At 53.3% G+C, this 21,300-nt stretch overlaps 1 protein-coding gene across 6 annotated transcripts in view; it reads right to left on the bottom strand.

Moving 5' to 3' along the window:
* The window catches only part of CRTAC1 (cartilage acidic protein 1), a 151,221-nt gene that overhangs the window by 40,497 nt on the left and 89,424 nt on the right, over positions 1 to 21,300 (bottom strand). For all 6 annotated transcript variants that reach the window (XM_059054709.2, XM_059054711.2, XM_067024908.1 and 3 more), the window contains exons 4-5: positions 12,937 to 13,073; positions 7,618 to 7,774 (exon numbers count right to left, since the gene is read on the bottom strand). In XM_059054709.2, coding sequence (XP_058910692.1) covers positions 7,618 to 7,774; positions 12,937 to 13,073 — 294 coding nt within the window. The remainder of the gene's footprint in view (positions 1 to 7,617; positions 7,775 to 12,936; positions 13,074 to 21,300) is intronic.

Genomic DNA, 21,300 nt, shown 5'->3' with positions numbered 1-21,300 from the left:
AGGAGCAGGACATGGATTCTAGTTCCAGCTTGGCTTTTTTACAAGTTGTGTGACCTTGGGCGTTTAGCCTCGGTTTTTCTCATCTGAAAAATGCAGATAGCGTGACCTGCCTTTTGTATTTCAGGGTTTTTGAGAGGATAAAATGAGGTGAGAAAAATAAGAGGATCAAATGATGTTAAAGGTCTTTGTGAATCCTACAACCTTGCTACTAAGGTGTATCACCTGTGAGCTTGTTAGAAATGCAGAATCTCAGGTCCCTACCCACCCAAACAGGACCCCTGGGGGGTTTATGTGCACAGTAAAGTTTGGAAAGTGCTGCTCTGAAGGGCTGTTCAGTACAATAAGAGCAGTTATTAGAGCACCCAGAAGAATGTGATTTTTTAAAAAAAAATAAATGATCACTCAGGCAGACCTGAGTGATGCTGAGCCCGGTGCCCTCACCAGCCCGCTTCTGGACAGGGCAGAGGTTTCCACTGTGCTAATTTGCGATGGAGGTTCTTTTGGTTCCCAGGCTGCTCCCATCCTCTGAGATTTGTCCCTGGAGGAAATCATGGGGCCTTTCTCACCTGTGCAGGTGGAGCTTGCCCACCAGGGGCCGGCTTTGGGGCCACAGTGGGGCAAATGGCATTGCCGCAGTCATTGTCTCCCGGTGGGGCTCCTCGTTAGCACATCTGGGGCCCTGTGTCCCCAGATTTCTCCCAGGTAATCTAATTAGCTCTCAAGGAGAGCTCAAGCCTCGTGAAAATGGAGCCACTGAATCCGCAATGCTCTCGGGAGTGCGCCTTCATTAGCAGAGCCCAGGTGTGGGGCAGGGCGGGAGGCTTTCAGACACCTTTCTTTTCCTAAGCCAGCAGAGAGGGTGCTGGGCTACAACCTGGGTGCCTCTTCTGCCCATTCAAAGAGTGCTGCTGAGTGGCTGCTGGCAGCTGTCCCTGCCCTGGTCCTGCCAGACTCCAGCCCAGGATGAGGCTTTGGTGAGAAACCCTCAGTCTCGTCTGGGCCCCCAGCAATTCCAGGTGGGGCTCCGGGACTTGCTGCCATGCAACTCCATCCTTCTTCCACCGCTCCAGCGTCCTCCAATTTCCTCTCTGCCTCTGGCTCCCAAGCTGTGACACATTCCCTTCCTTTTCTACAAGGCAGGTTATTTCCCTCTTGGACAAATTTCTAAATCTTTCTAATTAACTAATTGGGTTGGGTTGAAGCCTTGCACCATTTGTAACCTGTAATTACTAGAAAATTGCCATGGTAACCACACTACTAATTAGTGACAATTTATTGCCATGGCAACCGGACCATAACAGAGATGTTACCCACAACTCTTTCTTGGCAAGTTTGCTGCACAGTTGGGGAGCAGGTGAGTCGACAGTTGGGGAGCCAGCCTCTTGGGCACGAGCCCTAGCAGCCTCAGGAGGGAGGGCCAAACGGGGGTCTGAGGCAGGGACAGCCAGGTGCCTGCACCCCTCGCTGAGGCCACAGGGGAGACTCTACTTCCAGGTTCATCATGTTAGCTCTCTTCAAACTAATACAATCCATCCATCTTAAGTGTAGCCTGACTCTCCCACTCCCTGCCCGGTCAATGGCAGAGGCCCCTTATTCCGCAAGTATCTTCTAACTGGACCTTCCCCTCCTCCCCTAGCTCTTCCCCCTAAGTCTCCCTGTCTTCTCTGTTACACCCACCCTGTCTCCTGGCCTCCTAAGGTTTAGCACACACCTTATGGGGCTACCGGGGGCAGTTAGGAACATCTTTATTTAGCCTTGGAAAATGATGTTCCAATAGGGAGTTAAACTCCACTTTACGTCAATTCATTCTTTTATACGTGAGGCAAGAACATCCTCTTGCGGGCAAGCAGTTCCCCAGTTGGGGCTGGAGAGGCACGCCGGTTGGTAGGAAAGACTGGGGATCAGGACATTCGAGCTGTGTGACCTTGGGCATGTCACTGAACCTTTCCGGCCATCTGGTTTCTCACCTATAACATGAGACTGATAATAATAATAGCCCCTTCCCAGGCTGTCATAAATATTAAGTGAGCTGGTTTTTGGAAGGTACCTTGGAAAACGTCAGGTGCCACAGAGTCATTAGTGGGACTATTTCCCACCTGTTGGGTGAATAACATCCCTTTATTTTTCCAGCACTTTCAAGCTTCAGAGGCCTCCTTGGTCTGCTCTTGGGTGTGAATGCTGCTCCCTGCCCATCCCTTCCTGAAGGCTTCTCACTTTGCCCACCAGACTGGGTGGAAGAGGTGGTGACAAGGGAAAATGCTTCCCTACGGCCCCCTCTTCCTCCTGCCACATTCTGACACCCCCTCTGATGATCCGCTCAGTGGGCCTGAGCCCACGGGGCAGCCTCGCTTACCCTTAAGAACTGCACCCCTAAACCTCTGAACCCCTACACTTGGGAGAGGTAGACCCAAGTCCAATCTGGGTGCAGACAATCCATCTCTTGGACTGCATCAGGGCAGCCCTCGGGGCTGGGGGTGGGTAAGGGAAAGAGAGGCCGCAGGGAGCGGGGTGGGGGGGGTGCCTGATGCGGGAACTGTACAGCAGAGGGCCCGGATGAAGAGGCAGGGGATTCACGGTGCTAAGGAAAAGCCTCCAGGGGCTGCCCGGCCTCTGCACCTCCTCTGGAGGCAGGAACTTGGGAAGTGTGCCCTCCAGGCCTTGGTCTCCCTCTGTGAAGTGGAGGGGGGAATGAGAAGGTCTGCAAGGCTCTTTCCAGCTCTACTTTTCAGTGCATCCTCCTGGGCCCCTCTACAGTCTGCACCATAGGGGCTCTGCAGGGATGCTGTCAGACAAGGAACCTGGACCTGTGGGATTATTCTGCTGATTAATGATTCTAGTGGATGCTAAGGCCTGCAGGTTGCCGAGAACATCCAAGGTATTGTAAAAGAATAGCAAAGCACTGGAACATGCAGGGGTGGAGGAATGGACAGTGTGTGCGTGTGTGTGTGTGTGTGTGTGTGTGTGTGTGTGTGTGTGTGTGTGTTGTGTTGGAGAAGGAGGTGTGAGAAGGGCAGGATGGTAACAGCCTAAACTTCCTGAAAATTCTAACACAGAATCATACTGTGTTAGTGCTGGTGTTGCTACCCCCGGGTCCTCTGAGAGTGGTCCAGATGCTGGGCAGGGTTCTGAGTGTACTGGTGTGGAGGGTATTAGACAAGGACATTCCCACTCACCCCTAATCCCTCTGGTCTGTCCCTGCAGGACATTGAGGGAGATGGGGTGGCAGGAGGACAGGCTCCATCATTTTTCCACTGTGGGGATTTTCAAACCTTGGGCACCTGGTGGGTACAGGAGGGAAGTCGCTCCTCTCTGTGTGCCCAGCCCCCGAGGCAGGGAGGGGGCTGGAAGTAGCTGTTTCACGAGAGAGGGCAGGAAAAGGAGGGGCAGGAATAGCTCCTCTGGCTGCCTGTCGTTCAGTCCTGTGTACTAGGTATTATGCACGACTCACCTCACCTCATCATTTTCTAGATGAGGAAACCAAGGCTCAGGGAGGCATAACTGCAGCCAGCAGGCAGGCGATGGATCACATTTGAAACCCACGTCTGAGCGACCCCAGAGCCACTCTCTCCCCACAGCATGCTCTCAAACATTTCTACTCAAGTTCCCTCTCAGCAGAAGAGGGCTCTGTGCTCCTGGTAAGGCCCAGAATGGCCAGCCATAGGCTTGACATTAAAAAAACCCACAAAACTCTCTTGTTTTAGCTGAAGAAAATGTGTACCGAGATTGCATTTGTATTCTATAACATCTGTGTTTGCTTTGAATAAAAAATGATGTCCCTCCCTGTCAATCACCTCATGCTTCTGACACTCTGTTTCCCGGGGCTTTGGCGGGCCTGTGGCTGTACTCCCTGGGGATCCCAGGCCCTGGTTGAGGAGCCTGTCACTCTAGCCCTGCCTGTCCCCAGCTGACAGGTCTGGTTGCACTCCCACTGAAAGGTCAGCACTGCCTGGGAACCTGGGAGACTCTGAGGCCCCCACTCTGTCGCCCCGGGTCACCTCTCTGGAGCCAGCTGGTAGGGGTCCTCCAGAAGGCCTCAGCTGGGCTTTAGGCATCTCTGTCTCCTCCAATAATGACTTCCTATAAATCAGATCTGCCCTCTGCTTTGTTCTTCACTGCTCCCAGCCAACAGCAAAACTCCCCACCCAATATCATAAATCCACCTTCATTTTCTTTCCAAATTTCTTTTAAGGCTTCTTTAATCACCACCTTGCAGCTTGGACAGATGCTCCCTAAAAGGGTGAGGCCACACTGCAGAGCTCCTGGGAAGGGAGTAGAGGCCAGGGAGAGGCAGGGTCCAGAGTGAAGAAGGGAAGAGAGATGGATTCCAGCGGGAATAGGGCTGAAGACGCCCACGCCTATGCACAGGACTGGAGGACACGCCAGGAGACACATGCAGAATACCTCCAGGGCAGGGGGTTAGCCCTGCTTGCTTTGTGCTTCCCCCCGGGCTCCCTACACCCAGGAGATGCCCAGCAGAGGGTCCTGGCATCCTTCTTTCAGAACCTCAGAGGAGGGTGTTGATGTCTGCCACACTCGGTGGGTACTGCCTGTGTGCTAGGCCCTGTGCCAGGCATGCTCTATGTTTATCTCCTTTTAATACCCCCATTTTTCAGGTGAGAAAACTGAGGCCCAGAGAGGTTAATAAGTTGCCCACTGCTGCCTGGGCAGGAGGACATGGTGGAGGTAGGATCTGCACCCAGTACTCTGGCTCCAGATCCTGTCCACTTAGCAGCTCTGCTTGACGGCTAGTTCAAGGTCCTCAGAGAGGCTATGCGACGTTTCTGAGATCATTCGGGGCCAGAGAGGCAGTGCAAATTTTTGGTCCCCACCTTCGCCCACCTTGAGTTCCTGCCTGGCTCTCTCATGGGGAGAACTAGTTCTCAGGATTCCCATGCGGGTCAGTTCAGGCTCCAAGAGGCTGCAGGCAGCTGCGGAAGCCGCGGCTTGGAGAACCAGGAACCATGGGGGAGTGGTCTTCCCTCTGCTGAACTCTGCACCAGCGGCTCTGGCTGCGCCGCCCTCCAGGGGCCCTCGAGTCCCCTGAGAGCGGGCGCACTGGCCGCTAGATGGCACTGTGATCCAGTAGAGCGGCGGCCGCCGGCAGAATCCAGAGTCTGGACGAGATGCCTCCCTTCCTCCTCCCGCGGAGCCGGAGCCGGACGGCCCGGTGCGGGCTTCGCCATTGCCCGGCCTGCAGACCGGGATGCCCGGGCCAACCCCCTGCTGCCCTGAGCAGCCCAGGCCAGGCAGCCGTTTCGGCCAAAAAACCAACCAAACAAACAAAAAAACCGGGAGCTGCAATTATAGTCCGGAGGGCCAATCCCGGGGGCTGAGTTTACGGTGGTCGTGCCCCTTCCTCTTTCACCGACCCCTTCTGTCTTGCAGGCTGGAGCAGGATTCTCAAGCTGGAGGTCATCAGAAAGGGCAGCTGGTTGTGGCAGTTTAGGCATCAGGGGCCGCGGCTCTAAGTGCTAGTTTCTCTGCAAACCTCCTGTGTGACCTTGGGCAAGTCTCTTCTCCTCTCTGGACCCCGATTTGTTCTTTTGCAAACAGGAGGTTCCCCGGGATCTGTCTGGCAGATGGATGTGCTTTGGCTCCGGGGACCTGCAGCTCTCTGACTGCACACCTGGCCATGGCTTGCTTCCCTCACTGCCTGCGTCTCTGCCCCCTCCCCAGGCCCCAGGGCACCAGCCTGGAGCTGAGCACTGGCCACGTGGCAGAGCCTCAGCAATCAGGCCGGGCTCTGGTGGTGGCCCTTACATTCGGGGTCCATTCCTGGGGCTCAGGAGGTTGCTCTGGGCTAGTTTTCCAGCCAGATGTCCGTGTATTGTGAACAGAGTGACGACGGGGGCTGCACGGTAGCGTTGGGGGGCTTGGAGGGCAGGGAAAGGGTGGGCTGGGGAAGGCGGGCAGACAGAATAGTAACTTGGTGGGCCAAATAGGTTCTTGTCAGCCAAATGGCTTTTGGAAGTCTGCAACGCTGCTCTAACGTGTCCTCTGGGCATGCCAGCTGCCCCGGCCTGCCTGCATGCTCCACAGAAACTGCTGTCCCTTCCTTGAGCTGCCCTGTCCTTCCAGCACAGCCTGGCACAGTTGGCCGGTGCCCCTATCGCCACCCTGTGCTCCTCCGCGGTCTCCTCTCGGTCCCCTGCTTCCCCATCCCTGGCTCCTGCCAGCCCCGCCAGCGTGAACAGTGTCCCCTTTACGCACGCACCCAGCCCCAACCTTCTGAATTCTTTGGTTCTGTGTATAACACTCACTCCCAGACCTTGCCTCCCTTCCAGCTCATCATTTTCAAGTGCTACATCTCCCCAGTCTACCCTCCTTCTCCTGCAGATCAAGGCACTTAATTGCCAAACCAGCCCAGTGCGTAGAACTGGGAACTGTTCAGAAAAATTGTCTGCACAAGTCGAGGCTGAAGCTCCTGCATGTTTATTCCTTTTCCCAGGAAAACATGGTTTATTACTGACATTCAGCCTCTCTGCTGCACGTTCCCAGGCAGAGCTCTCGCGCATTCTGATGGAGCTTGAGCTGTGCAAACTGTTTTATTGTCTAGCCATTTGTTCCCACAAACTTTGTCAGACAGGTCAACATCTATCTCTCCCTCTCACTGAGGTGGAGAGCTGGCTGGAGAAAGGCATGGTAAACTCAGGAGAGGCTGTGACAATCCTTTCTGGGTAGGACTTGAGATAATGCCACCACCCAGGTGTCTGGGGACAGGGGGATAGCCCAAATGACCCTTCAAGGATCCTTCCAGCCCCCAAATTTGGATCCAGGCCAGCTGCCACTTGGAAGTCTGTAGTGCAGATTGGGATGGATATATCGGGAAGGTCAACCCCTGAGGGAATTTCTACACCTAAAGTGCAGGTTGGGTGTGAGTGAGGCCAGAGTTCACGTGAGAAGCTGTGTACACCTCTGGCTTCCTGATTTTTGGCACCCCAAACAGGAACTGGATTGCTCTGCCATCAGCAGTCTATTGGCAGATTATCAGAGTTTAGTCAGCAGCCGTGCTGGAATTAGAAAAACAGCCTTCCCTAGAACGATCTCCCTGTCAGAGACTCTGACAATAGGTCCCCCATCCAGAAAGATGTGCGGGGAGCGTGACTTCAAAAAAAGTGCTGGAGAGGTTTTGGAATAAGAACACAATTCTTTGAGCTCAGTTATCTGAGACGGGACCCAGCTGGAGCTTAGGGATTTAGCACTCAATTCCTGGCCGCTTATGTGTAGGTAAATAATTTCATCTGCCGTTTGGCAATAAAGAATGCTTTAAATCTTGGCCTCTGTGATTTGTCAGTTTTCTCCTACAGAACCTGTTCACCCATCATTTGGGTTACAGCAGGGAATGGGGCAAGAGGTTCCAAGGAAAGGATGATGTGGTGATGTTCTTGGCTATGTCTGACGTCACCCACTGGGCCCTCCCCCAAAGCCCACCCCTGCCAGATGTCTCATCATCTGGAGAGGTCGCGTGGGAAGATGCTATCTATGGGTGGTGGGATGGAATAAAGCCTTCATCCTCCCTCCCCAGGGACACAAACCCACCCTCTCCGGTGGTCTCTGATGTATTAGACTCAGCCTTGCAGGGTTCCATCCCCCAGCCCCCCATGTCACTCCGCCTACCTGTGTATTTGCTGACCCCAGCCTCAGCAGCGACATCTCTGAGCGCCAGAATGCCTTGGGAGAGGTCACTGGCCTCCGGATCCATTTCAATGAGGGCATCAGGGCCCACATTACCGTAGGCGTAATTGGCGATGTAGATGGAGTAGCATCCGGAGCCCTGAGGAGGAAGGGAAGGAGGGTAGGTGAGCAGGACCACGGCGCGGGGGTGGGGGGCGCCAGAGAGCAGTCCCCCCCCCCCCACTCCTCTCTCAGGGCCATAGCTCTTTCACAGGTTCGGACTCTGCTCCCGGGGTGTGGCATGCGTGACCTTGCACAACACAACCCCAGAGGTGCTTTTCATAGAGGCTACGAAGTGCACGACACCCCCAGAGTCCTACAGCAAAGCGGCCCCACTTTTCCTTCCATCCTGTTCCAGAAGAACATCCCTCCCTCTCCTCCATAACCACCTTTTTATAGACAGTTTTCTAATGTGCCTTCTCCTCCAGCTGAGCTCTCTCCAGCTGCCAGCCGGGGTAGCTGCTCAATAAATATTTGCTGATTGATTGATCTACCAATTCCCATTATTCTCAGTCTCGCTCTCCCATTCAAGCTCGCTCCAGCCAAGATGACAAGCAAATTCGTGAGCCATCTCCCTGCCCCACCTCCACCCTGTACTTCTTCACTCCTCCATTTGGGTAGCATGATAGGCTCGGCTATGCCAGGCTCCTTCCCACTTCCACCCCCTTGTTTTTCCCACGTTACCAGAAAGAAATAGTATATTGCTTCTGCCTTTATAACACTGTCTCAAATATATATGTATCTTTCCCCCTTTGCATCCAGGAGAAGCCCTGGGTACCAGCTCCTCCTTTCTGCAGTCATTCTCTTCTCTAGTCCAAGACACGGCTGATGAAAGATTCTTTCCTGCCTGTTATTATAATGATGTTATTTCTTCAATGGATGCCTTCTTTCCCCCAAGAGATCCACACAATTTCTCAATCAGTTTTCTAGCTTTCCTCTTATCCCTTGCAGCATTTCCCTCCAATTAATCAGACAGTACATATTTCTTGAGCTCTAACAATGTGCAAGGTGCTGGGGTATAAATGTACTTAAGACCAAGTCTTTGTCCTTAGGTTGCTTATAGTCTAGTTTAAAGGAAGCCGACAAGGACCTGCTGTAGAGCACAGGGAACTATACTCAGTATTTTGTAATAACCTGTAAGAGAAAAGAATCTAAAAAAATAGATATACATGTATGTATAATTGAATCACTTTGCTGTACACCTGAAACTAGTGCAACGTTGTAAGTCAACTATACTTAAATAAAAAAAAAACAAGTAAAAAATCAAAACAAAACAAACAAAGGAAGCTATCAACCCAAAACAACCCAGGAAAAACAGCTGAATTTAAGACAGCAAAGTGTGCTCTGCCAACCACCTCTTTTCAGCCCTCTTTGCTTTCTTCTTTTTCTCATCCATTGGGCCCATGAGAGCCCCCTCTCACCTAACTGGTCACTTTATCCCTTCTTTGGGACCATTTTCTTTGGGGAAACTGATTAAGAGCCACTTGGGTCTAACAGGTGGGTGAAGCCCAGGAAGGAGCTCAGGGTCTCCTGGGGGAAGCAGACGCACCAACAATTATAGGTCTGATTGAACGTGTACAGGTTTTCCTGGGTGCACAGAAGAGGGGCTCTTAACCCAGAGGAAGGGCACCTAGCCATGGGGAGTTCAGAAAAGGCTTTCTAAGAGAAGTCTTGGCCAGGTGAAGTGGAGGGGAAAGACCCTTCCAGGCAGAGATGAGACAAAGAGTGATGAATGTCAGGAAGCCACAAACAGTTCCTTCAATGCTGTCAAAATGTCAAAGCAAGGCGGGGCCTGTCGGGGGAGGACGCTGGAGAAGGTGGCCAACCTGTTCTGTAAAGACTTCCCTGCCCCTTCATTTTTGGTTCCCTGAGTCTCTAGCCTGCTACCTGGGAATCGATGCTTTACAAGTCTTCTTACTTAAAGTGGTCCCTGCACCAGCAGCATCGGTGTCATCTGGGAGCATGTTAGAAATACAGACTCTCAGGCCCCAGCCCAGACCTGCTGAATCAGAACCTGCATTGTCACAAGATCCCCAGTGATCCCTACACAAAAATGAAGTTTGAGTTGCACTGCTTTACAACATGGTTTTGTGATTAGGGGAGAACTTTGAAAGGTTCTTGCCCATCGCAGGAGCTTGGTATATGTGTGTGGAATGGCTGGATGAAGAGAGAATGAATGGGGCCGAAGGGGAAAGTGCACCATCACTGTGACGCTTCCTGACCCTACCAGCTGTTAGCAATCTCATCGACAAATGGGCAATTAAGCCCAGATGAACTGAAATGCACTCTCTGCTGGAAATTAGGATATTTATAAAATTCAGTGATACCTAGTTCCTTACTTCAGTGTATTGGGTTGACAGAAAAACACAGATGTGTTACAGTTATAGAAGACTGCAGAAATTCACATGTGAACTTGACCACAATAATTCTGGGAGGGGGAGCTAGTTCCAGGGGAAGGAAGGTGTTTCTGCAGCTTTTGGGTCCAGGGCAGTGGGTCTCACCCTGTAGCCAACCTCAGAATCACCTGGGGGGGCTTATGAAAACATGGATGCTGGGTCCTATCCCCAGAGTTTCGGATTCAGGAAGCCCCAAGAATCTGCATTTCTAACAAGTTCCCAGGTGAAGCTGGTGCTGCTGTTTCAGGAACCACACTTTGAGAACCACTGGTCTGGGGGCTGTCAGTCTGGATCCTAGTCACAGCTCTGCCCCTAACTGGCTCTGTGCCCTTGGGCAGGTGCCTCACCCACTTTGGCCGTATCTCCTCACGTGTTAAGTGGGAATCATAACCCCCCTGCTTCCTGGCAGGGTTGCTGAGAAGATGAAATGAGACAACACATGTGAAAGGTCTTTGAAAAGATAAAAATGCTTTAAAAACATGAAGCATAATCATTATCGATCAGGGAACGCTTCTTGTAAGAGATCGGCTTTGAGCTGCATCCAGAAAGGTGGATGAGTGAGGAGACACCTGAAGATGAAGGGTAGAGGCGTTCCAGCTTTGGGACAGAGAACGGATGAGGTCTGCGAGGGGAGCGGGAGAGAGCGGCACACTGTAGGGGCTGAGGCTATTACCTGGTGAGAAGCTGTCAAGCTTTAGCATAATTCAGAGTCACCTTTGGGCCTAGTTGAAACCCAGGCTGCGGGACCCCACCCCCAGGGGCTCTGATTGGTAGGTCTGGAGGGTGGAGTCAGGTAGGACCTGAGAATTTGCATTTCTAACAATGCTGATGCTGCTAGTCCAGAGCAGGTATGCTAACAGGCCACAGGTATAGGGGTTGTGGGGCTGAGGAAGGAGTAGGTCAAACGTTGTAATAGAACCTGGGGTTAGAAAGGTGTATCTGATACGGGTTTACCCAGAGGCAGGGCAGCAGGGAGGTAAAAGGCATCTGATTATTTTCAGCCAGGCAGGGCTCAATTCCTGCCTTTGCCTGCCACTTACTGTTGTGACCAAGATCAAGTAGCTTACTGCTAGAAGCCTTAGTTTCCCTATCTGTAAAATGGGGGTAATGATAACGTGTACCTCATAGGCTTACTTTGAGGATTCAATAAGATGGTGCATGGAAACCACTTAGCACAGAGCTTGGCACGTGGCCAGTTTAACAAGCGTTAGCTATTATTATACTATTATTGTTTTTGTTATGTTAATATTATATTCTTAACGTTATGATTGCTCTTGTGTTTTCCCATACCACACTGCATCCCTGTCTCTCAACTTCCACACTGGCATTGACCTCTCCACAGTTCTCAGATCTCAGGGGTTGCCAAGGTGGTGGCCGGACACAGAGAGTAGCCCCTCTCCTGGTGGCAGACCAGCTGTGCGGGCGTTTTCTAGTTCCCTGAGGCTGGGCCTGAGTAGGGAGTGAACAAGCCGCTAAGTGCCCGCCTCCTGTGCTTGGTGCCAAAGCGTCTCTTTTTTCCTTTCTCTTTTTGCACTTCACGTGGTGCCCCCCTCCTGTGGTTAAGTGCGTTGGTGTTCAGATGACCTTGTTGGGACAGAGCGAGTCTCTTTGTGATTAACCTTCAGGCCCTCCCACCAGTGCTGAGAAGATGCCTGCCTTAGCCGCGTGTGGCAGCCCTGGTCCTGAAGGGGCGAGACGGGAAGCCAGGAGGAGACACGGGAAGAGGCCTGGCAGCAGCGTGGCCAGGCCTGGCGCGCCCCCAGAACCCCCAGTCCCTGGGGCTGCTCGCTGAGCCGCCTCCCAGTTTCCTCCCACCACGCGGGTCAGGTCAGGGCCAAGTGTGGCTTCACAGGCCAGTCTCGTGCTCTTCCCAGCACCAGCCTGATAAGAAATAAGTATTTATACCTGGCACCTGCCTTCTCCCAAGGCCTGGAGGCCCCTGCTGTGAAGATTCACGCTGAACCCCCAGTCCCCTCGGTGCCATCTCAGTCCCCATCTCAGTCCCGAAATGAGCTGGCCCCCTTGTGCCTGTCCCCAGAATGGGGGCCAGAGATGCTCCCATGGAAGCTGGGCAGCAGCTGGGTCCCCGATTTAGTGAGGACTGTTTCGTAAAGCCAGGGAGGGGGCGGCAGGGAAGCAGGTGACAAGGAGGGATAAATCACCTCCACTCCACGCTCTGGCTCTGGCTGGGTTGGCCGGGACACACGCCCGGAGATGGGGGTGGGCGCCCCACAGGGCAGATGGCTGCAGCTGCTCCTGCCCTCCCCACTTGGCCTTTCTCCCCCGCACTTCGACTTGAGCACCTCTGTGCCGGGAGGATAGCCGGGCGGGAAAGGATTGATGGAGCTATGGATTAACTAGAGTACTTGTACATTCAGGCAACCCTCCACTCACCCACCCACGAGCCACTTTGCTTGGGCCTTCATTTGTTCCATAAATACTTATGGGGGTGGGGGCCTGATGGCACAATGCCTGGCACATAGTAGGCACTTCATAAATAAGAGTTGAATAAATGAATGAATGAACACAAGGTTCAGAGCTGAGAGATTCTGATTCATGTCCGAGCCGCACCACCGATCCGTTTTGGGTCCTCAGGCAGGTCCCTGCTCCAAGCTGGGGCTCAGTGCCCTCCTCTGTCCGGTGGACACAATGATGACAGCCCCTGGTTGCTGGAAAGGCCTCAGGGGAGAAAGGATGTGAAAGGATGTTAGCACCTACTATGTGTAAGGCCCTGTGGGAGCGGCCTTGGGTTCTGCCCTCGGGAGCCACGCTCTGTCCGGGGACGTCTGCCTGGGGCTCCCCTCCTGGCCGACACATCGCCGTGTGCCCCCCTTCTCCCCAAGCCTCCGTGCACCCCTGGACTCACCCTCCTGTCCACGCAGGCCACAGAGCGCCCGGCAAAGAGGCTGGCCACGCCGCGGGCCACGTTGACCTCGTCACTCAGGATGTCTTCCCAGCGGTTATTGCGGAACTTGAACAACTTGTCCGTGTACGTGGCCACCCCTGGAGAGAGGAGGGAAGGGAGCGCTGGTGACCGGTGCGGCACCCACCGCAGGGGTTGGGGCCACGGGTGGACGGGTCGCCTACTGCACGGCGAGTGCTTAGGCAGCTGCGACCCCTCTCCTGGGGACACGCAGGCATTCTCAGTTGAGAGAAGAGACTCCGAGGCTTATGAAAATGGCCAGCCCAGCCCTCAGGGACTTGGGAGGCCGCGTGCCCACTCCTGTGTGCTGAGCTGACCCTCAGAACGGGGTCTTGGGGCCTGGAGCTGACCCGGGATCTCGCGGTCTGCCCTGCGCTCCTGCCGCACCACGAGCAGGACCCTGGGACTGCCGGTATTTCACACCCAAACTCAACCAAGAACGCCTCTTTCTCCAGGAGCTGCCGCCTACATTCTCTGCTGAATCACAGGACCTGATTTGGGTCTCAGAAGAAAAGGTCTGGGCTGGCGGGTGGGTCTCTAAGTCCAGACCGAGGAAGGGGCTGGAAGTTGAGCTCTGACAGGTGTGTCCCCAACACTCCAGGAAAACTGGATGGCAGTGGGGTCGGCACTCCGGTGGGGTGAGGGTTTGTGGGGAGGCAAATGGGCGCAGCCTGAGGGGCGCAGGTGACGCGGTGGTCAGGAACTCGGGGTTTAGAGTAAACGGGACTGAGTCTCAGGCTCGGTTCCACCCAGATTCTACTTCTAGGCTCTAGTTGTTGACTTTGGGCAAGTCTGAGCCTCAGTTTCCTTATCTGGAAATGGGGACGACAATCATAACTGCATTCCAGCTTAATTCAAGGGGTAAATGAGGTGATGCACCTGCAAGATTTAGCACGGCGCCGCCCATCCCCCAAAGGGGTCGGAGGTCCTAGACAGAAATGATTATTTCCGTTCATAGACGGGGGGACCCTCTGAGGTGCTTCCGGGGCCTCAGCTCTGCACTGCAGGGGTGCGGTGAGAGTGAGTGTGGGGAGAGTGGGTGTAAGAGTGTGAGGAGAAGTGTGTGAAAGTGAGTGTGTAGGAACGCGCAGGAGTGAGTGGGTGGGTGAGAGTGAGAATGTGAGCAAAAATGAGTGTGAGTGGGTTTCCCTGGTGGCGCAGTGGTTGAGAGTCCGCCTGCCGATGCAGGGGACGCGGGTTCGTGCCCCGGTCCGGGAAGATCCCACATGCCGCGGAGTAGCTGGGCCCGTGAGCCATGGCCGCTGGGCCTGCGCGTCCGGAGCCTGTGCTCTGCAACGGGAGAGGCCACAGCGGTGAGAGGCCCGCGTACCGCAAAAAAAAAAAAAAAAAAAAAAAAAAAGAGTGTAAGAATGAGTGTGAGTGTGTGCGAGTGAGGGCTGTGCACAGGAGGCTTGTCAGGTGGATCTACCTGGGAGAGGACAAAGGGTGTGCTCTCTGAGTGGCCTCACACAGGGACCTCCTAAGAGCCCGGGGACCCACAGGGGCTGGCGCATCATCTGTGGGGCCTGGAGCTGGCCTGAGGGATGCTCGCCAGACTCCAGGGACCTGGCACGGGGGCAGAGCTGTGTCACTCTGCCTGGCCCTCCCGGCGGCGCAGAGGCCCCGTCCTGAGGAGGGGAAGGCCCTTTCCCAGCAGAGCGGAAGGTGGATCCAGGAGTCCCACAGGCGTCTATGGGGTGGGGCTTGGGCTGAGGAGCCACAGCTGGGGGCTGCACGGAGCTGCTTGGCTTGGGAGGGCGGCCCACGGGGGTCGCTGATCTGGACAGAAGCGCAGGTGCCGACTCAGAGGGCCTGAGCCTGTGTCCAGCTCTGACTCCCGTTTGCTCGGGGCCTTGGCCAGTTCCTTATCCTCTTTGCAGCCTCAGTTTCCTCATCTGAGACTTGGGGGTAACAGCTGTGCCTCCTCCCTCCCAGCATCGCTGTGGGAACTGCAGGGGAGAACTATGGGGCCCCGGGTCGGCACGCGGGGACTGTCCTCTGGCTGCTCTGTGCCACCCCGGGCCCCAGGGCCCTCGTCGCAATCCCCGGGGACCAGATGTGTCTAGAGATTGAGATTTTTTTTTTTCCTTTCACGTGTCAGAAAGGTAACACAGTGCATACACCGTTTATTACATAACACCCCCATCAGGGACTGGGGCAGCACCCTGTAATTAAACACATTAATATTTCTGCAGTGAAATATATGAATAGTCACACTAGGTGGGATAAATAAAGCCCATAAATAGCTCACGTCAGCTCAGGACAGGTTTTGCTATCAATTCACTTTCCTACGAACTTAAAAAAAGCACTTGAGGCTTTCAGAGCGTTCTGGATTTCAGGACTGCGGAAAAGGGACTGTGGACTGAGACTGCCATCCTCATGGCTGTTCCCGAGGCAGTGGCAGCCTTGTCATCGCCTTCTGATGCCTGGGGGGCCTCCGAGGACGGCACTGCAGGCTTCCGGGTGCCCAGCTTTCACAACAGCGAGCGACCCTTGCCCTTCTCTGTCAAACCAGGGCCTCTTTAGACTGTACCTCCAGCTCCTCTAGTCCCACCTGAAATCCCGAGGTTAAACTCTACCAAAGCTTAGCCTAGGTGAGAAAGCAGCTGCCGGCAGCTGGGGCTCTGCAGAGCTCTGATGGGCACCTCTGCATTCAGTGGGAGAAATTTCTCAAGCCGCCGAGTTCCTGCCTCAGCTAGACAAGAGGAAAAAACGAGCCCAGGGTGACTCTATCCCCCTCTCTTTGCCTCATCGCCCCCAATTCCTCCTGCTCACATTTCCCAACATTTCCTAACGTGTGCTTTGTGGAACCCTGGTCTCTGCCAGCTGCCTGGAGAAAAGGTTTCATGATCGTCTGTGTTCAGGAAAGACTGCACCTTCTATCCACCCTTGGAGGTTCTCAGTGGACATCAGTCTATCAAAACTTTGAAAAGTCCTGCAATAAATTACGGGCTTAATTTGACTTAAGCCAGCCTTTCCCAAACATACTCGGCCATGGAACCCCTTTTTGCAGCTCACCTGTCAGCATCCGGCAGAACTAGCCTTGCTCTTGGCAAACTGCTGCGCAGGGGTGTTGACTTCGGGCCACGTTCTGGGCTTTGTGGCCAGAGGGGTGAGGGCGCCATGTACTGTTAGCGTCTTCCCCCGTTTCCAGCCTCCTGGCTTCTGAGCTGACCAGGGACGCCCAGAAGAATAAACTAAGGTAGAATGTGCAACAGAGATGCATACCCTTGTAGATCATAAACGGGAACAGTAAAATCAATGGCAGCTCTTCTGCAGGCAGAGGCCAGGAGGCCTGGGCGACAGGAGGGATGGGAGCCTGTGATTTAGGAAGAGCAAACGCTCTGGCAGCTGCAACCTGGGTAATTAGGTGTGTCAGGAAGACAGATAAACAGTGAGCTGTGTGGGTCGTTGGCACTGACAATAAACACCCAGCACTGGCCCCTGGCCCATGTCAGTGTGTAATCCCACCTTCTGGCTCCTTGTAGCTGCACTCTGCCCTGGGGCCCCTCACTGAGTCGGGGGCAGCAGCTTGGGAAGAAGAGAGGCTGTCAGTTGTAGGAGAGACGGGCTCTCCCGAGTCCCTGGGGGTGACTCCTACAGACCGGAGGCCTGGGAGAAACAGGGCGTTCAAGGGCAGGGTAGGGGGCTCTGGAGGTCATGGCCCCTCTGAGAGGCACATCTGAGGACTCCCATTCCCACCCAGACTTTGGCATGTTGGCTTTAAGGGAGCCTTGAAGGTCTCAGAGCCCAGTGGAACCGGCAGTTGTTGCCAGGTAGCCAGTTGGGAAGGCCAAATGGAGGAGGCTCAAGGGCCCACCACTCCCTGCTGGGTGCTGGGGGATGCCTCATGGAAGTAGGAGTCTCAGTCCCTCACTCAGGGCACTTATAGTTCATTTGACAACAGGAGGGATAGGCAGAGGAGATGCCATGGGACTGCGGTAAAACTAATACTACTTAACATTCCTACAGAGCTTTCTATGTGCCAGGAGCTTCACATACACTCACTCACTAACCCTCGCCACAAGCCCACAAGGTACTATTTTCAGGACCAATTTACAGATGAAGGACCTGGGGCACAAGAGGCAAGGGGACTTGCCTATGATCCCCCAACTAGCAGAGCCCCGCAGAGACAACAGGACAGTACATCCCGGAGATGCTGTGAAATCAGGCCACAGTGATCAGGGAGGGCTTCATGACAGAGGAGGCATCTGAACCGAAGCATCAGAGTAACAATAGCACGGCTCCAGCATGCAGAGCACTTAGTATAACCAGGGTCTGCATGAAGCACTTCTTCTTGTTTTTTTACAATCATCATCTTGCCTAAACCCCTCAGGCACCTTGAAAGGTGGTGTAGCCCCATTTTACAGATGGAGAAATTGAGGGGGCAGAGAGGTTAAGTCAATTGCCCAAGAGCCAGTGAGTGGTGAAGACAGAGTCAAACCCAGGTCTTTCTGACTCCAAAGACTGTGCTTCTGAGCACTCACTCCACTGCCCGCTAGGCAGAGGGAGGGGGGGGTCCTAAGGCCAGGCGGGGAAGCATCGGCAAAGGCACAGAGGGGACACTGAGTTTGTCTAGAGGGGATGGTTTGTGCAGGTGCAGGAGGAGCAGCATGGCAGGCCAGGAGATAGCCACTAATCCAGCACTGAGGGTGAAGGGGCCATGGGTGGTTTCTGATCTGGGGAAGACAGTGTTTCTGGAAGATTCACCTGGCAGTGGAGTGAGGTGTGGGCCAACAGGGGAGAAAATGAAGTGGGGAGGCCGCTTCTGGAGTAGCTCAGGCACGATCCCGGGTGACGCTACAGGGAAAGTGAGGAAGAAGCGCTGGGTGCAGGAGGCTGGAGCAGGAGGGGCGGGAGGGAGCGGCTGTGTGTGGTGGATCAGAGCAAGTCCACAGTGTGGGGTTAGTGATGGAAGCAGGGACATCGGGCCAGCCGAGGGTGGGAGCAGGAGCTTGGCCTTTGAGGGGACCATAAGGTGGCCGAAAAGGCATGCCCAAGAGCTCGCTGGCCATGAGGGATAGCAGCTTGCAGAGCAGTGAGGCTGGAGCTGGGGTGGAAGGGAAAGACCAGTCTTTCTTCCTTCTCAGTCTTCCTTCTTCCATCCCAGGGAGAAGAGAGAAATCCGATGAACCTCTGCTGAGTGCATCACCCACATTAGCTCAGTTGGTCCTCTCCATAGTTATGTCAGGAAGATAGATTCTTTGTTTTACAGAGAGGAATCGGGCTCAGAGGGTTAAACCGTTTACCTAATGCACAGCTGTTGTTAACTGGCAATGCCGAGCCTCAAACTGGGGTCTGACTGCAAAGCCCCCCACCACATATTAAAGAGGTGGGCAGATTATGGAGAACAGTACCGAGATTCCTTAAAAAAGTAAAAAGAGAGCTACCATATGACCTAGCAATCCCACTCCTGGGCCTATATCCAGACGAAACCATAATTCGAAAGGATGCATGCACTCTGATGTTCACTGCAGCACTGTTTACAAAAGCCAGGACATGGAATCTACCTAAATGTCCACTGACAGGGCTTCCCTGGTGGCGCGGTGGTTGAGAATCTGCCTGCAGATGCAGGAGACACGGGTTCGTGCCCCGGTCCGGGAAGATCCCACATGCCGTGGAGCGGCTGGGTCCATGAGCCATGGCCGCTGAGCCTGCGTGTCCGGAGCCTGTGCTCCGCAATGGGAGACGCCACAACAGTGAGAGGCCCGTGTACCGCAAAAAAAAAAAAAAAAAAAAAAAAGTGTCCACTGACAGAGGAATGGATAAAGACGATGTAGTACATATATATAATGGAATATTACACAGCCATAAAAAGGAATGAAATAATGCCATTTGCAGCGACATGGATGGACCTAGAGACTGTCATACAGAGTGAAGTAAGTCAGAAAGAGACAAATATCATATAATATCGCTTATATGTGGAATCTGGAAAAATGGCACAGCTGAACTTATTTGCAAAGCCGAAATAGAGTCACAGATGTAGAAAACAAACTTATGGTTACCAAAGGGGGAAGGGGGTGTGTGGGATGAATTGGGAGATTGGGATTGACATATATACACTATTATATATAAAATAGATAACTAATGAGAACCCACTATATAGCAGAGGGAACTCTACTCAATGCTCTGCGGTGACCTAAATGGGAAGGCAATCTAACAAAGAGTGGATATATGTATATGTATAACTGATTCACGTTGCTGCACAGCAGAAACTAAAAATAAATAAATAAATAGCTGGGTGGGGGCTGGTGGAGGGCAGTCCTGGCTCCCGAGGAACCTCAATTTTTGTGAGGACCGAGGAAATGGATTTCAGGGCTCCATACTCTTTATGATGCTGCTTTGACAGCCTCTTCCCATCCTTGCTTCTTCTGGGGCTACATGGCAACGAGGCACAGTGGGGATGGGGGCGGGGAGCCTGAGCAGGTTGTGTGCTCATCTCCCCAAATGGGATCATGCTGGCTGAGCTGAAAATCTGGGCCTTGTGTCCAAGGGAAACATGGCTGGGGATCAGGAGACCCTAGGATCCATTTTTAGGGCTTAGAGGATCCTAGGAAAAGAGGGTGGAGCCTCAGGGTTAGTGTATGTCAGGCTTTACCCAGACACAGGAAGTCCTGGCCATCGTGGTAAAATGCAGATTCTGGTCTAGTCAGTCTGGGGTGGGGTCTGAGATTCTGCAAATTTATGAGCTTCCAGCTGTTGCCGGTGCTGGGCTGCGAAAGCTGCTTTGAGAAGCGAGGTGTAGAGCATCTGGGTGCAGCAGGAAGGGACCTGAGTGAAGAGCTGTGGACGATGGGTGCACTCTCAAGGCAGACTCATTTGCTGTGGGGGGCAGAAGAGCCTGGAAGTGCAAGGCGCCCCCAATTTCCATTCTTCTCTCTGGCGCAGTGACTGAAGCCTCCCCTCTGAGAGGTTACAAAAGCCCTGCTGAAGGCCTAAGTATAATATGGAGCTCAGAAGCCATCTGAGAAAAGAGTCATAAATCCAAGTTCATAAAAGTAAAAATGTTCTGCACTGCAAAACCCACCATGAGCGAAGACAAAAGGAAAATGACAAACAAGAGGAAACTATATGCAACTTGTATGACAGACAGAGGGCTGGTTTCCCTAATTTATAAAGAGGTGTTACAAATCAGTACGAAGAAGGTTGATAATCAATAGAAAAAAGAGACTCTAATATAAAAAAATACGTTCAGCCTTGCTCATTTTAAGAAAAATGAAAACTACACTTAGATCCCAATTTTTTTCCTATCGGATTAGCAAATATTTTTTTAAATGATTACATGTATTGGTGAGGCTATTGGGATGGGAAAGGCTCACTGGTATCAGGGCTGATAGGAGTGTAATTAGGACTGTCCCTTTGAAGGACATGCCATGCCTATCAAAACTACCCCTGTATATTCCTTTGATGCAGCAATTCCATTTCTATGAACTTACCTTACAGATACACCTGGAATTGCGGAGAATGGCATGTTGTACAAGCTTATTCATTCGGTGGCACTGTTTGCAAGCAATCTAACTATTCATCAACAGAGGGCCGATTCAACAAATGGCAAATCTATACAATGGAGTACTATACGGCCATAAAAAGAATGAGAAAGCTCTCTGTGTGCTGCTGTGAAATACTGTCCAAAGCTGATCGTTAAACCAAAAAGTAAGGGGCGGCACTGTGAACAGAGCGTGCTACTATTTGTGTAGAAAGGGAGGGAGGTATATGTAGACTGAAGATGGCGGATGGTCAGTGACCATTCTGCTGAACTGAATGAGTTAATAAATAAGGTAGGGTGTGGGGCTCACAGTCCACAGTGACCCATCCAGCACCACACTCCTGTTACCCCAGGCCAGGTCACACGGGCAGAAGAGCTCAGGGCCAAGCCAAGCAGCAGCTGGAGTAGCCAGCGCAGGAGCTCTGAGGGATGGGCTCTGCACAGGAGCTGCAGGGGGCCCTGGGTTCCTGGATGTGGATGGGGTGTTGGAGCGGGCCTCTTGTCCGCCTTTGTCCTGCACACACTCCTACCTGTTTTTATTTATTTATTTATTTATTTATTTATTTATTTATTTATTTTTGCGGTACGCGGGCCTCTCACTGTTGTGGCCTGTCCCGTTGCGGAGCACAGGCTCCGGACGCGCAGGCTCAGCGGCCATGGCTCACGGGCCCAGCCGCTCCGCGGCATGTGGGATCCTCCCAGACCGGGGCACGAACCCATGTCCCCAGCATCGGCAGGCGGACTCTCAATCACTGCACCACCAGGGAAGCCCTCCTACCTGGTTTTGTAGAGAGAAGTGTTGCCTGAAACACACTGGCTAG

The sequence above is a fragment of the Kogia breviceps genome, chromosome 2 (genome assembly GCF_026419965.1).
Source record: "Kogia breviceps isolate mKogBre1 chromosome 2, mKogBre1 haplotype 1, whole genome shotgun sequence".
Lineage (NCBI taxonomy): Eukaryota > Metazoa > Chordata > Mammalia > Artiodactyla > Physeteridae > Kogia > Kogia breviceps.
The sequence above is the reverse complement of the archived record's forward strand: the minus strand, read 5'-3'. Positions and strand labels throughout refer to the sequence as shown.